The 14,503-nt window shown below is 40.3% G+C and overlaps 1 protein-coding gene across 1 annotated transcript in view; it reads right to left on the reverse strand.

The window, feature by feature from the left end:
• Nucleotides 1-260: 260 nt before the first annotated feature.
• The window catches only part of col24a1 (collagen type XXIV alpha 1), a 130,052-nt gene continuing 115,809 nt past the window's right edge, over nt 261-14,503 (reverse strand). The window contains exons 48-60 of the mRNA XM_086115661.1: nt 13,310-13,417; nt 13,083-13,190; nt 11,063-11,116; nt 10,877-10,939; nt 10,594-10,647; nt 10,426-10,461; nt 6,629-6,664; nt 5,286-5,312; nt 4,538-4,603; nt 4,220-4,388; nt 3,985-4,094; nt 2,790-3,026; nt 261-1,596 (exon numbers count right to left, since the gene is read on the reverse strand). Coding sequence (XP_085971787.1) covers nt 1,450-1,596; nt 2,790-3,026; nt 3,985-4,094; nt 4,220-4,388; nt 4,538-4,603; nt 5,286-5,312; nt 6,629-6,664; nt 10,426-10,461; nt 10,594-10,647; nt 10,877-10,939; nt 11,063-11,116; nt 13,083-13,190; nt 13,310-13,417 — 1,215 coding nt within the window. The 3' untranslated portion in view covers nt 261-1,449. The remainder of the gene's footprint in view (nt 1,597-2,789; nt 3,027-3,984; nt 4,095-4,219; nt 4,389-4,537; nt 4,604-5,285; nt 5,313-6,628; nt 6,665-10,425; nt 10,462-10,593; nt 10,648-10,876; nt 10,940-11,062; nt 11,117-13,082; nt 13,191-13,309; nt 13,418-14,503) is intronic.

Raw genomic sequence — 14,503 nt, forward strand, 5'->3', positions numbered from 1 at the left:
TACACACACACATATGAATGAAAAATGACATTAAATTGATTTGGGGTGGAACGAAAGCCAATTGGGATAAAAAAAAAGTAAAATATTTGAGTGCACTGAATCAATGTGAATTGATACACTTGAAAGTAAGTCTTTTAATCGCATTACACTCCATGTTTTGATCCATACTAAACAAGCAGTCTTTAATTGGAAAGATACACACCCCTAAAAATGGCCCACGTGCAGGATACAGTATGATAATTTCCTTAAAGACACAAAAATGTTGGATAAAATTTCCATTTATTTATCATCATATTCATTATTTACACATGTGCACCCAGCTTTTATTTATGCGGACAATTCATAAAATCACGCTTTTCTAAAAGTAATATAAGTTACGAATATGGTGACTATTTAAATGAATTCTGACTCTGGCCCATTGTAGCTGCCAGTCCACTTAATAAACTGAAGCATCAGTGTGATAAACATACAGTTGCAGGTGTGAACAAAGGAAAACAGCGTGAAAACATAAATACCTCTCTAAAGTGTGGACAAACCAAGAGTTCTCTGAGAGTATAACTTACTGTTGCACAGTAATGTGAAAAATGAAAATAGGATATAAATAAACATAACAATATGATGGCAAAATATACACAGGAAATGCAAAAACCTACTGATGACTCTGTATTGCAGCACCAATGATAGGATCCCCCTGAAGAACCTACCACATATAGGAAAAGCTACAATAATATGTAGCGCACTAAATAACGGTTCATAAATTAAAAGCAACCAACTCAACATAAGTACTTTTACAACATAACCCACCTTGATGTAACCGGTACATACACAAAGGGATCAAAGACTAACTAACCTCAAGGGAACCATTCGAGAAAGCAAGGTAGAGGTAGAGCACCATCTGTCAAGATGAGCAGGTCCGACTGTGTAGGACCGACAATAAAATATCATGATCACAATGTCCATATAGGCTTTGAAGGGAAGTAAATTCATAACATCAACATGCTATTGCACTCATATAGATTTATAGTTGTACAGTGCTCCTATTTAGAGGTTTTGGACACCTCTTTGATGGGCCCCTGCATAGGATGACCTGCGTCTGGGGCAGGCGGAGGGGGTGTCTCTGGGAGTTTGATCAGGGGGTAATATGCATTCATTAATACGGCCAACCTGAGCATTGTTTGATAAACAATGAAACAAGCAAAAACGTATTTTACACGTTAGTAAATAAAGCTATTTCTATCTGTCGGCATAGGTGGTCTGTACGAATTAAATGGGCCGATGAAAGTCTGTCACTAGTCCGATAGTGGCTGAATTTTGTCCTCACAACATCTCCAGAAAACATTGCATTCAGATTTGAAGTTAAAACTTCTCTTCGGTGTAAAACCATTTGGTAGAAAACCAGCCAATCAAGGAGGATCATGTGAAACTGGGCAGAGGATGATGATGTTAGCTTCAAAGGAAGCAGACAGGACCAACTTCAATATGTCGCTGAACATTGGGACCTGGTGTGGGAATTTCCACGATGTCTACAATAGGTAGCTGGTGACTCTCCTGAGTATGGAAAAAGAAATGTGACTGATGCCAGCTGCCATCTTGGATCTGAAACACAATGGATGGAGGAGGGAAGAGAAAGCCATTAATGAATGGAGTCGTATTTAAAATACAGCAGAGACCAGCCAACCAGCTATGAATAGCAATTTAATAAGTGTCTTGTGATAAGATAGAACACATAGCCTTACACAGTATAAGTCCGAAAACGAGAAACAAAGAATACATTATAGCATATGGCATCCAAGATTATAGGTAAAGTATTTTCTCTATCTATCTATCTATCTATCTATCTAGATAGATAGATAGATATAATCAGCAATGTTATTTGTTTGTTTGCACAACACAGTGTTGAGTTTTGATGTTGACTTTTGAGACCCGCACAAAAAATATTCCCCCCCAATTTTTTTTGATTGAACAATATCTCATTTTCTTTTTTTTCGAAACAATTCATCCATTCATCCATCCATTTTCTAATCCGCTTTTCCTCACGAGGTTCACAGGGGTTCTGAAGTATATCCCAGCTGGGCAGCAGGCGGGGGACACCCTGAACTGGTTGCCAACCAATCACAAGGCAGACATTGACGAACAACGATTTGCACTCACATGAACCTGACATGCATGCTTTTGGAATGTGGGAGGAAGTGGCAGTACCCAGAGAAAATCCACACAGGCACGGGGAGAACATGCAAATTCCGCACAGGAAGGCCTGTGAGGCAGACGTGCTAAAACTATGCCACCTCTAATCAATTCGGCTTTGCTAAATGACCTCACACCCTGATATTTCCTGTAATGTGTCATTCTATAAACTATGTCTATATAGTTTTATATTTAGGAATTAAGGGCCAAGACAATGTATTGAACGAATCAAAACTATAATAATAATAATAATAATAATAATAATAACCATAATAAAAGTGGTCAATATTTTATGTTCCTATTCAAAGAAAGAAAATGTGATAACAATTTAAAGAATATATTCATGTTGTTTGGACTCTTGCTGGTGGCCCATGTTTGTTGTTTTGGCTCAGATGCAAATTTAGACCAGTCTTCAGTAAACCTAACATACATGCAGAGAAAATACACACAAGCATGTACAGAACATACAATCTCTTCTCAGGAGGGTCAGAGCTAAGATTTCAAAACTTCAGAATTAAGAGGCAGATGTCCTATCTTTTACTCCCATCCATGATTTATATAACGGACTAGACATTCCGAATTTCAGAATCCCTCATCAGTCCTACCTTGCACTCATCTTTTAGCACATATGGTTCAAGTAAAGTGTCGGTCTCAAACATTTGATTGTTCCAGCCTCGAAACCGAAGATTGCTGCTCTCTGTTGGTTTGAGGCCAGGAGAGCTGAAGCCGTCTGCGGTGCTGTTGGAATGATCTCTTCGACAATGGAGTCCGATGTTCTGGCTGGCCTCAGAACTCAGTAAATGGAGAAACTTCATTTGGACTTTCCCTATACCAAACACCATCTGCAGGGAGAAAAGCACAGACAGAGGTGTCTTCGATCTGCCTTGACAAATGTTGTTGTCGGGTGACTGCAATCATGTACCTCAAGTTTTTCTTTATTCTATAATTTCAAAACACCCTCTACAAAGCAGGGTTGCGTCAATGTTTCTCAGAGGTGCAGTCAAATTTAAGTGGAACAGAAAAAAAAAGTTATATTGCTGTTCTATGAAGTCCCAGGCCATGAATGCATATCAACAAACATCATTAGTGACCCCCAGGTGACCCAGGGCATGTGACACCCGGAAAACATTCCTTCAAAACTTTCTTGAGCGAACACGAGGATCCTGAGTGACTTGACACTCTGGCAAGTCATTTAGGACTCATAGAACCATAGGTTCGTAACCAAGGTTCTATGATGTCCCACTAAACGCGGTGCTGAAAAGCACAGGATGTTTTATTGTATAGTTTTAAAATCTTGTGTTCACCCATCTTCCCTTCCCCCATGCTGATGACGTCATATTGAGAAAGGGGAAGATGGGCAACACTAAAGATTTCTTGACTACTTCAAGTTCTAAAAAGTAAGGCAGGAGTCTGCAGAATTTGTATATCCACTCTATTTGTCCATTGTGTATTGATGCAGGACCAGTGCAAAGCACTATCTCGGAGGGACAATTTGCTAATCGATGTAGTTCGATTTTAGAACCATCCATCAATCCATCCATTTTCTGATCCGCTTATCCTCACGAGGGTCACGGGCGTGCTGGAGCTTAACCCAGCTGAATTCGTGGAGTACTGGTTGCCAGCCAATCGCAGGGCATACATTCACGCTTCCACTCACCCCAAGGGACAATTTAGAGCCCGGAATTTAAACCCTACAACTCTGTAGTATGAGGCAGACATGCTAACCGGTTGACCACTGTACCCGCATTCAGAAACATAAATCATTTTAAATGATGGAATATGCATGCATTTCATTGATACCTTATTTTTGGCCAATGGATGTAAACAGGTCTGACCCCCTGCAGTGAAGTTACAAAAGACCTGGAAAGCATCGGAAGTGCAGCCAAGGTTTGGATCAATCCAGAACCACCCTTGAAGTCCGCATTGACATTGAGACAGACAGAAAGACAGACAGACAGAGAGCGAGAGAGAATGAAAAGTGAGGTTGACGTTGAAGTCAAGTGTTTAAACGAACAAACTGTCAATCAGCTCTCACCATCTTTTAGCTTGTGATGACAGTCCAGCAGGTCCTTACAGACGCGAGTGGGGTTCTCTCTGGTTCCCACGGGCTTTTTGATGCTCTCAACAACGACGCTCAGGTAATGCAAGGTCTTAAAAATCTCTGTATTCTGTTCTTGTAGGCTCACCTCAGCGTTCTGAAAACTCTGGTCATAAATTACACTTACATTAAGAAAAACAATCTCGCTATAGTAGATTTGTATGAGATTTAAATATGTTCATGTATTTATAAAGCCACTTCGTCATGCATTGTCACCCTGCATTCAACCTTTACTGAATGAATTAAATACCTCACCTCTTTTCCGAGGGCAGCTTTGGAGTCATACATGCTGTCGAATTCTGAGTCATCATATAGTTGCCTCTGTAGGGTCAATATCACAATTTATTTTCCGATTAAATGTAAATCTATCAAAAGATTGATCTGAAAGAAGATCTGTTTTTTAAATTGATGCATTTTTAGGGTGTAAAGGGCTCTAAATTATATGAGGGGGATGGGGGGGGGGTGTTGGCATGTCACGAAGAGGAAGCAGTCGCGACGGCTATTTTTCACCATTCAAAGTACGCTTCACACAAACAGCAGCAAAAATCTCAGTAAGGTTGTTGATTTTATCTCTGAAGTCTGTTCACAAGATTGTAAGCAACAAAGTCTGGTGATGAATTGTTAAGATAAAAAAAAAAATTGACTGTCGAAGTGGGACAGCGTTTGAACGCTCTGCTGGACCATACTTTTTGAGAACCTTTGTTTTCACACAAAATGAGATGAGGCAGTTCGTGACACAGAGGCTGTATAATTGCTGCTGATGAAACAAAACCAGACTTTATTTCCCATGTCTCACAATCATTTGCTGACCTACGGTATCTCCGGTTAAATGCAGTGTGTTTTTGTAAAGAGAGCCCACTGTACATCAGTTTGACAACATTCTGTTTTTGCTCTGCAGATGTGAAAGTAGTTTTAATGGTATCATGCACTGTATAGACCCTATAAATGTTTTTGGTTTTGCTTCTGGTGTGTGTGGTTACAGGTATGTTCTTATCTTACTTACTGTAGGACCTGGAGCACCAGGGGGGCCCTATGGGAAAGAGAAACATGAAAAAATGAGGTACAAATGTATACTGAAGCAACACTAGATGAAGATGCAAAGCAAGGGGAGACTCTTTGGATTGTTGACCATCAGTATAAAACTGAGTTTTGGAACCAATTAGCATGCGTTGAATTTGCCTGACATTCGTGTTGTTTGGGGCGTGGCTGACACTGTGGACACTGGCGGAGGAAAGCCCAGAGAAGAATGCCAGTAAGCAAGTGTGTGGACTTGGAGTGGGTGCGTTCAGCTACAAGCGTGAGTGGCATAGAAAATGGTTTGCTACAGAGATGGGATGGAGTGAAGCCCCAGTATGACACCCCTTTCATTTGTCTGCTGTTTTTCACCGCTGTGGCTGAAGTCACTGGACCGAGAAATGCGTTACGTATACCAGTTGACCAGGCCAAATACAAATGCAGTCGGTTCAGCCTTGACTATGGTTCGGCGCTGAGGACAATGATAGGTCTGATGACACACTGATGTCATGCAGCAGTCCATGCCATCAAGTCAACACACAACACAAGATCCCAGTTTTCCATCTTGATGGTAGAGTTTGCGTTGATTTTGTTTTTTTTAACCCGCCTCAAAACTCACTTGTATTCTTTGGCATTTGACTCAGCATGATCCAAATTATGATCTTCGTTATACTGTTTGGTGCTCTCTACCGTCTTTGATACTGATTTGTTGCTTTGCTTGGCTGTTGTATATGTTAGTTGCTCCATGTACAGCACTTTGTGTGCAGCGATGGCTGTTTGAAAGTGCTCTATAAATACATTTGAGTTGAGTTGATTTTAAAAGTGTCTGTTTGGTAGAATAGCGGTCCGGTAATCCACTGGTTAGCGCGTCTGCCTAATAGTGCAGAGGTGCAGGGTTCAATTCCGGCTCCAGACTTCCTGTGTGGAGTTTGCATGTTCTCCCGTGCCTGCGTGGGTTTTCTCTGGGTATTCCGGTTGCCTCCAGTTGAGTAAAAGCACCTGTGGTCGGGTTTTTACCGTTTGGATAAGGGAAATCCTGATAAGGGAGGCAGCTTTGTAAGTTGCTTGTTCCTTTAAGTATTTAAATAACAGAGTTTTAGTGGCATCTTAACACTCTGAAGTATTTTACCACATTCAAATTTTTTTCTTATAGAAAAGAGCATTGTTGTAGCAGTCTTGGAAACATATGTTTATCGCCCATACAAGAGTTTCCATTTTGCATGCTTCTCCAGACCTGGAAATGTATTAAATCGAATGCCATACTTTTTACAAGATGTTCGGGTGACCCAACCTGGCAATTCATGTTGACATTTGAAATTGAAACCAACTTACTCTGGGTCCTGGACTTCCACGTGGTCCTTGGGGCCCCTAAAAACATGGCAAATTGATGTGAAAATGTTACAAAACTGTGAACAACAGTAAAACAACCACTCTCCACATTCAATACTCCAAGTTCGTGTTTTACAAGAAAAATGTATCATTAACCCTTTCATGCACCCTGCAACCTGAAAACACGATATGCTGTCCACTGTACGAACCTCTGTCCCGAAAATGGTTGAAATATCTCTATGAGGCTGTGACAAAAGCTAGTGTTATTTGTGTGTGTCAGCACAGACTCTCAGTTATCCAGGTTGAATTGAGGCACCGAGACGTGTTTTTTTTGTTGAAGATTGACAGAAGGACCAGACACATATCGGGCTCCCTACAAACATATCAAGCCGCTGTCTCAAAAAAACAACAACAAACAACCGAACTGGTGCATATCTCAGTGCAAAGACCACAGAGGAGGAGAAAGAGATGAAAGTCCTCATTCCGTGAATCAGCGTGCAGGATTGAGTGACGTGACTCAGTATCAAGCGCCAAGTGGAACACCACATTGTTTCACATGTAAGAACTATGGAGGAGTCTCCTGTTTGTCGGTAAAAATAACCCTGTATGTAAGGTATGCCTTTTAAAAATGGTCACTATTCAGAAAATTTCAGCGACACATCTGTCACATCACCACTTGCGAATGAACCATACAAAGAATACATAAAAGTTTAAACAAGTAAACCCAGCGAGCTATTTATCAAACAGGCACTGTTTCATATGACAAAGCAAGTAAACGTTGGAACATGTCTTTCTGTGGCGTTCTAGTCAAATCTGTTCGTCAGTGTGTTCTGTAGTGACAAACATGTCTATTTGCTTAAACATATTTAATTAGGTTTACAGTTTGATGTCATGTAATTTTTAATTATATATTAAATATATATATATATATATATATACTGTGTATATATATATATATATTTTTTTTTTTAAACAAAAGTTAAATTAAGCTATGTTCACATTGCAGGTCAATACAGATTTATGTATCTGGTGTTTTCATGCAATGTGAAGGGTACAATTCTGATTCAAAACCCACCCGGGCTCTTTCATATGTGGATATAATTTGGATATGTATCCAATTAATCTGAAGTCAGGATACTCAGGCCTCGCTCGTCCGGCCAACAATTCCTCAAGCATTAAATACGCACTGCTTGTTTGTGAGACCACTCACCATCGTTTATTTGACGTGAATCAAATCTCACTTGAAACAAAGTATAAAATGGATATTTGTGGTGAGAGTAATAATACAGCCAAACAGACGCTTCTTTTGTGACTTGCGTCCATGACGTGATGTCATCTTTAGTACAGTAGATGTCTCCAAATGAAGACGGTGATGATCAATCATCTCATTTCCCCAAAACTTTTCTTCCTCCTCCTACCTCGCAATCTCCTCGTGACCTCACTGGAATTTCTGGTGGGAGGGACTAACATGCAAAGAGGGGCGCACGGAAGGAGGAAGTTGCAAATACAGAAATGAGACGAACCCCGACATGCTTGCCATATTCCTTAAATACTGCGCCATGTGATGTTGTGTTCTGTGCGCAAGTGGGTTAGTCGACATTGTATTTTGTGTGCATGCGTATTGCTTCATGGACGTAATCTCATTTGCATTTGAAGCTAGATTTGATTCCGTAACGTGAATGACTGCAGTAAAACGATCGACCTGAAACATTTTTGAGTTGGACATCATGTCCTAAAGTGTGAATGTAGCCTGTCGATACTATTGAGCATATCTCATGTGATTTATATGCAGTCTAAACATAACAAAAGTAGTTCTCAAGAGTTGTCAAACTGTGATTCGGGATTTTCAATCTGTTGCAAAGTCACGGCCCATGTTTATAGATGTTAAGTATAATGAAGAACACTTTTTGTTTAAAAATAGCACTTTCTATATAGAATGGAGTGTGTTGTATTTTTAAACACTGTTTCAAATGAATTTTATGTACAGTACATGACTGCCAAAAGCAAATTGCGTGCCATGCCCGCTAGCTTGAGGCTGATCTGAACTATTTTTTCACGAGGTAAACTTGTGGCTAAAGCGTGAAGCAGCGTTCCTGTCGCTCTGCTAATATGCTCCATATGTGAACTTGGTGTGCCTCTGTAGTGTACTAGAAAAATATCAATATAAGAATATTTGCAATTTTTTTACGAGCTGTACGCGACCCACTTTTGTGTCATGACCCACTAATTGAGCACCACCGGAAATGTTTGTGCAATGTTTTGCAGACAAACAACAGCTGTTGTTCAAAAACATTCTAGTACAGACATGGTGTGGGAAGAACAGTATTTTTGGAGGATATCAAATTATCATCATCTATTTATTTTGCAATCTCACTCACCTCTAACGAATTGCTGACCAATATAAGGAGCGTTTGAAGAAAGTCTACCCCTGTTGTTTTTGGTAGCGCGCAGTCACGTGAGAACTGCGACTACCGCGTCATCATCACAGAAATCTTGCTTATGTGTTGTACACATGGAAATGCAAGGGAAATGTTTTGAGCTCTACTGTATCCACTGTGGGATCTGATTTATATAAAGCTAATTTTTGGGTTTACAAAAATGCCAGCTCTGCTTGAACCAAACATCCAAATGCCAAAAAAACCTTTGTGGATACACATCTGCGTATACAGTGCTGGCTCTGTTAACAGGGAAACCTGCAAATCTTGAATACTCGAAGTATGTCAAACTAGAAAAGTGCGGTCTCTAAACACAGGAACTCACCTATCGATGACAATGCCCTGACATCCCTTGCCCGTAAAGATTGCCTCATTTCAATGGAGGAGTGAGACTAATAAACTGTTTTGGCACGAGGCGAGTGAACAACCGATTGGGATTGACTGATTGAATGATTTATTTCATGCAGTATCCAACAACTAACAACGGCAGGCAATAACAACAACACCCTATCCTTTACCACCCCCAGGAGACATACGGCATAAATAGGGAGACTCCCCACCTAAAAATTAAAAAGCGAAAAAGCCTAAATGTGAAATGTCTTGAGAAACCAAGAAAGAATCCAGCTGCCTCAACTCCACCTTTGCGGATTGTGATTTGTGTGGTATTATTGTGATCAGAGGATTGTGAATTTCACAGAGGCGGGCATTGTCAGACCAGTGAGTCCATCTAAGTCTTTATTTTTTTCTGTATTTGGCTGCGTGTCAGGTATGCGGCACCAATGTGTGACATAGTACCGGTAAGTCCGTTCTCAACACCTCTGGAATTTATAAATGTTTTTGAGTACAATTTCAAACCATCAGGCACAGAGAAATACAATTACTTCAAAGTGTGGCGTTATACGACCACGGTGTTGTAGTGTGTATTGTAACTGACCAAGGCTTGGGAACTCATCTGTGCATTACTACACACTGGGATAAAGTGACTATCCAGTCATGCTCAGAATTTCACAAGGCATCGCAACAGTGCTTGCATATGATGTTGTCTGCAAATACAGCAAGGCTGCACAGTGAGCTTCTTTCACTGTAATTCTAATGGCACATAAAATAAATTTAAGATAAGATACCACTGTGGTCCATCTTAAAATCATGCTTCATTAAACACAGTCTTCGTCATCCAAAGTTTAATTTACAGCCACAAGCTGCTTTGAGGTTGCACAATGAATGCAGGAGTGATTTTGCAATGAGAAAGCTGCCGACATCAAGTATGATGGCTCAGTAGAGTGTAATCATGATATAATCACACATGGTATCGGTTGTAATCAAAAGTTTGTGACTTTTTGATTACATGTTGGAATCAGATCTTACCATTTCACCGCTGCTTCCTCTTGGACCTCGCGGCCCCTGTAGAGATGGAAAATAAACACGAATGGCAAAATCAAATACCACTGCATCTCGTTCATACAAGATTTAAACATAACATCCATCTGCAAGGCAGAACATAATAAATTAGTTATATCAAACATAATAACCTACATGTTTTCCCATTGGGCCCATCTTTCCTTCAGGCCCCACTGGTCCAGCGAATCCCTGAAACAAGTTGGTCTTAAACATGGCTTATCTCTTTTTATGCAATGAAAGTTGCAGGGATTGGCAAGGAGAATTTTCCCAATACTTCTGGTTACACCAAAGGCTTTCTCAATACAGAGTCAAAACAGGGTCTATGAACAGTACTCTCCATCTATTAGCTCTTGTTGTGACGGAATACCTGTATGTCAATATCTTGGTGTGAGTTTCATATTATTTTTACAAAATTTACCAGAGTACCCATTGGGCCCTTCGGACCAAGGAAACCTTTCAATCCCACATCACCATTTGGACCCTAAGGCAAAAGAGAATATTTCATGTCATATAAATCTCGACAGATATGAGAATTTTGTAGTCTGAACAAGTTTTGTCACATCTTTTGTACTCCCATGGTTGAGCGGATTTTTTTTTTTTTTACCTTTGGACCTGGAAAGCCCTGCAAACCAAGCATCCCTTGATGACCTGGTTCCCCCTGGCGAAATAAGAGTCATATCTAAATAATGAGGGATTTTACACATTTAAAAAAAGGAGCCTAAATATTAGTTTGCAAATGTCCTGATTTTCTTTTTTTCCTTTTTTCACAAGGCCACCACCAACCCGTTGGAAACATCGTATGCTGTCCTTTAAACAACCTCTCTGCATTTTAAAATAAGTAGGGCACATGCAGAATGGTGAATGTCTGGATCAACACAAGTCCCAGCCAAATTTCACTACGCATACAACCACGCACGCACTCGTACGGGGATTCGGTGCCTGCACCCAACTCTGTCTGAGGTCTGTCTGTCTGTCGTCCAGGGTGGCAGCCACAATGTTTATCCAGCAAGTCATCCACATCCTCGAGACAGATCAATTTTCGAGCCAACAACGTTGGCCAAGCAACTCTATTCACGAAACAGTGAAAAAGGATCTGACCCGGGGGCTGAAGTCTGCTCTCTGTTACATTAACATCAATGGAGAAAACGAGGGAAGAGAGAGGAGAGCAAAGGAATGAATGTTTTTTTTTTTTTTGAGAAGTTACATAAGAAAAGTGGAACACCTTTTTTTTCGGGTCTCTGGAGTGTGAGGATCTTACATAACCTGGCCTTTCCAAGAGAAATTCCATCTGAGGTCTTCTCAAGATTTTTTTGAATCCATTTAGGATGGAAATGTCTCAAGAGCATTTTTTTCTCGTTAATATTTGAGCCCCAAAAGCTATATTTAGAGAGCACTTTTGCACCATGTACAGTATATGGAAGAAAAACATTTGCAATGTAAAACACACACACACACTCACACACAAAATTGTTTTCACATATACTAATTCAGTGTCAACTCATTCAACAATAAAGGTGTACATGCTAATTCTTTGTATTACCTGACTGTATAATTACACTTAGCCTCAAAACAGGCTGAGTTTATCTGCTTGTCTCACTTAATCTGATAAATCACATTATGTTATGGTGTACATAACATTCATTAAAGTGACTGAGAGTATTGTTGCTTTCGCCATATTATACTGAAAAGCAAGGCCAGTGGGGTATGTATCCCTTTTGTTGCAAAATGTTTCATTTCAGTTGCTACGCTCGTCATTACAGTTTTCTTCTATGCCACCAAGTGGTAGCATCACAGGGCAAGAGGTGGGGTACATCCCGGACTGCTTGCCACATGTAGACAAAGAACTATTCACACTCATATTCATACCAGTGGGCAATTGAGAGTCTTTAATTTATCAAGCATGCATAATTTTGGAATGTGAGTGGAAGCCAGAGTACCAAAGAAAAGTCTTTCAAGCACAAGGAGAATATTCAAACTCTACAAACAAAAGTCAGTGCCAGGATTACAACCCAGAACCTCAGAACTGTGAGGCAGATGTGGTAACCACTTAATCGCAATGCTGCTATGCACTATTAAAAACAGATCAATTAATAACTCACTCAAACTTTATGTACCAGATGTTCCACACCATAAGGCGCACTTAAAAGCAATCAGATTTCTCAAAAGCCGACAGCTCGCCTTATAATCTGATGCGCCTTATATATGGATCAATTTTCTGACGTCTTGGACGTAGTATTTCCAATGTTTTGTACAGCACTTTATTAGAGCTGCAACGGTTGTGAAAGCTCTTTGGAAATAATCGTATTGTATTCTCTTGAGCATAGCTCCATCTTTTGGACGCATAACATAACTGCAGCCACTGTTGTAGCTTCTATTCTATGCGCCTTATAATGCAGTGTGCCCGATATATGAATTTCTTTTTAAAAAGCCATTCATTGAAGGTGCGCCTTATACTCCAAAGTGCCTTATAGTGCAGAAAATATGGTATATACAGAGTATAGTTAACATGTAAAATAGTTTAATAATAATAATTAATAATTTCATTTTCAACGTGATCAAATAAGAGGCATTCACAGCGGTATTTAAGACCAACTTTGCTTTAACTTAAGATCAAAAGTACTTACTGGTTGCCCTTTGGGTCCTGTCTCACCCTTCATTCCCTGGTCACCTGTAGCCCCCTCCATTCCTCTGAGGCCTGACAACCCCCGATCTCCTGGCAGGCCAATCTCACCCTGGACCAACAAAAGAATTGGTAATGTTAGCAAAATGTAGGGGCGAATTTTCATAAAACATATCTTGTAAATAATCAAAATATAGAAAGTAGGTCAAATATTTCTGCTGTTATTTTCACCTTCAGACCCGGTGGTCCTGGTTCTCCTGGTGGTCCTGGTAGTCCGACACTCCCACGGAGACCTGGATGTCCAGCTGGACCAATCGGTCCCACCGAGCCTCGGTGGCCCTGAAAACAGCCCACAATAGGTGACACTTCCATTTTACGTGAAGTACATTTACATTAAAAGGTGGCAGTCAAAAATTGGATTTGTTTGATTCATCAACATTAGGCATGCTACAGTCTAGCACATTTTCATTGTGCAGCATGTGCATGGCTCTAAACCACGGTGTTGATGTTTGCTGGCCTCTCCTGCTGGTCATAATACTTCTTGATAATGGGCTCCAAAAGTGAACTCTAAAATGGACTGCCTGTCACAGTGCTGCTTTCTCACGTTGCAGACCAAAGCAGTTTCCTGCTCCATCAGCAGTGTGGTGAGGCAAAATGAAGCGAGTGATATTAGAATAACAGATTGAGTGGTTCGTCGCTTCGCATAAGGCTTCTGTTCCTCGATCAACGTGATGAAAGAGGATAATCTCGAATGAACATGCTTGGAATTTGTAAGGTGAACCTCAAAAGTGCAGGTTTTGAGAAGCTCTTTAGTTCAAAATGGTTAGTGTCTCTCTTCTTAATTAGAGAATGTGATTAAATTAAACCTTGACCAAGGTCCTCATAGGAATGCAAGAAAAACAATTCATGGAAACTTGCCCCGACAATGACATTAAGGCAGCTGCTGTTAGAATTGTGATTGGAAAAATCATGTGGGTAGGCGGACTTTCCGGCTGTGCGCACAACAGCTTGCTGCCGCAGGGAGAAATCCAATTTCATGTGAGATTTTGGGATGTTTACAGACAACCTTGACCTTTAAATCATTCTGAGGTCTAATTATGAGTTAAAAAAATAGACAGAAATACTATCGCAATGAGTTACGCGCAGAGCTAATGATGTTTAAATAGCGAAAGAAGCACAGCACTGATCTGGCCACTCATTCATGCTGAGACAGTTCGCACGACAAAACGTGTCTACCTAGAGGAATAGTTTTTTTTTTATGGCACTTGAAAAGCTCATAAACTGGTCGATCGTAACTCGAGCGCTCACTGTATCTATCTAGAGTATACACCGAACTGCTGGAGTGGATCGAAATCTTTTGATATTTTGCATTTTATGCAAAATCGGTGAATCTCATGTCATAATTTGCACAATCTATCAATGACA

This window comes from Hippocampus guttulatus, chromosome 7, assembly GCF_054856545.1.
Source record: "Hippocampus guttulatus isolate MCC_2025c chromosome 7, RoL_Hgut_1.0, whole genome shotgun sequence".
In the NCBI taxonomy this organism is placed as follows: Eukaryota; Metazoa; Chordata; class Actinopteri; order Syngnathiformes; family Syngnathidae; genus Hippocampus; species Hippocampus guttulatus.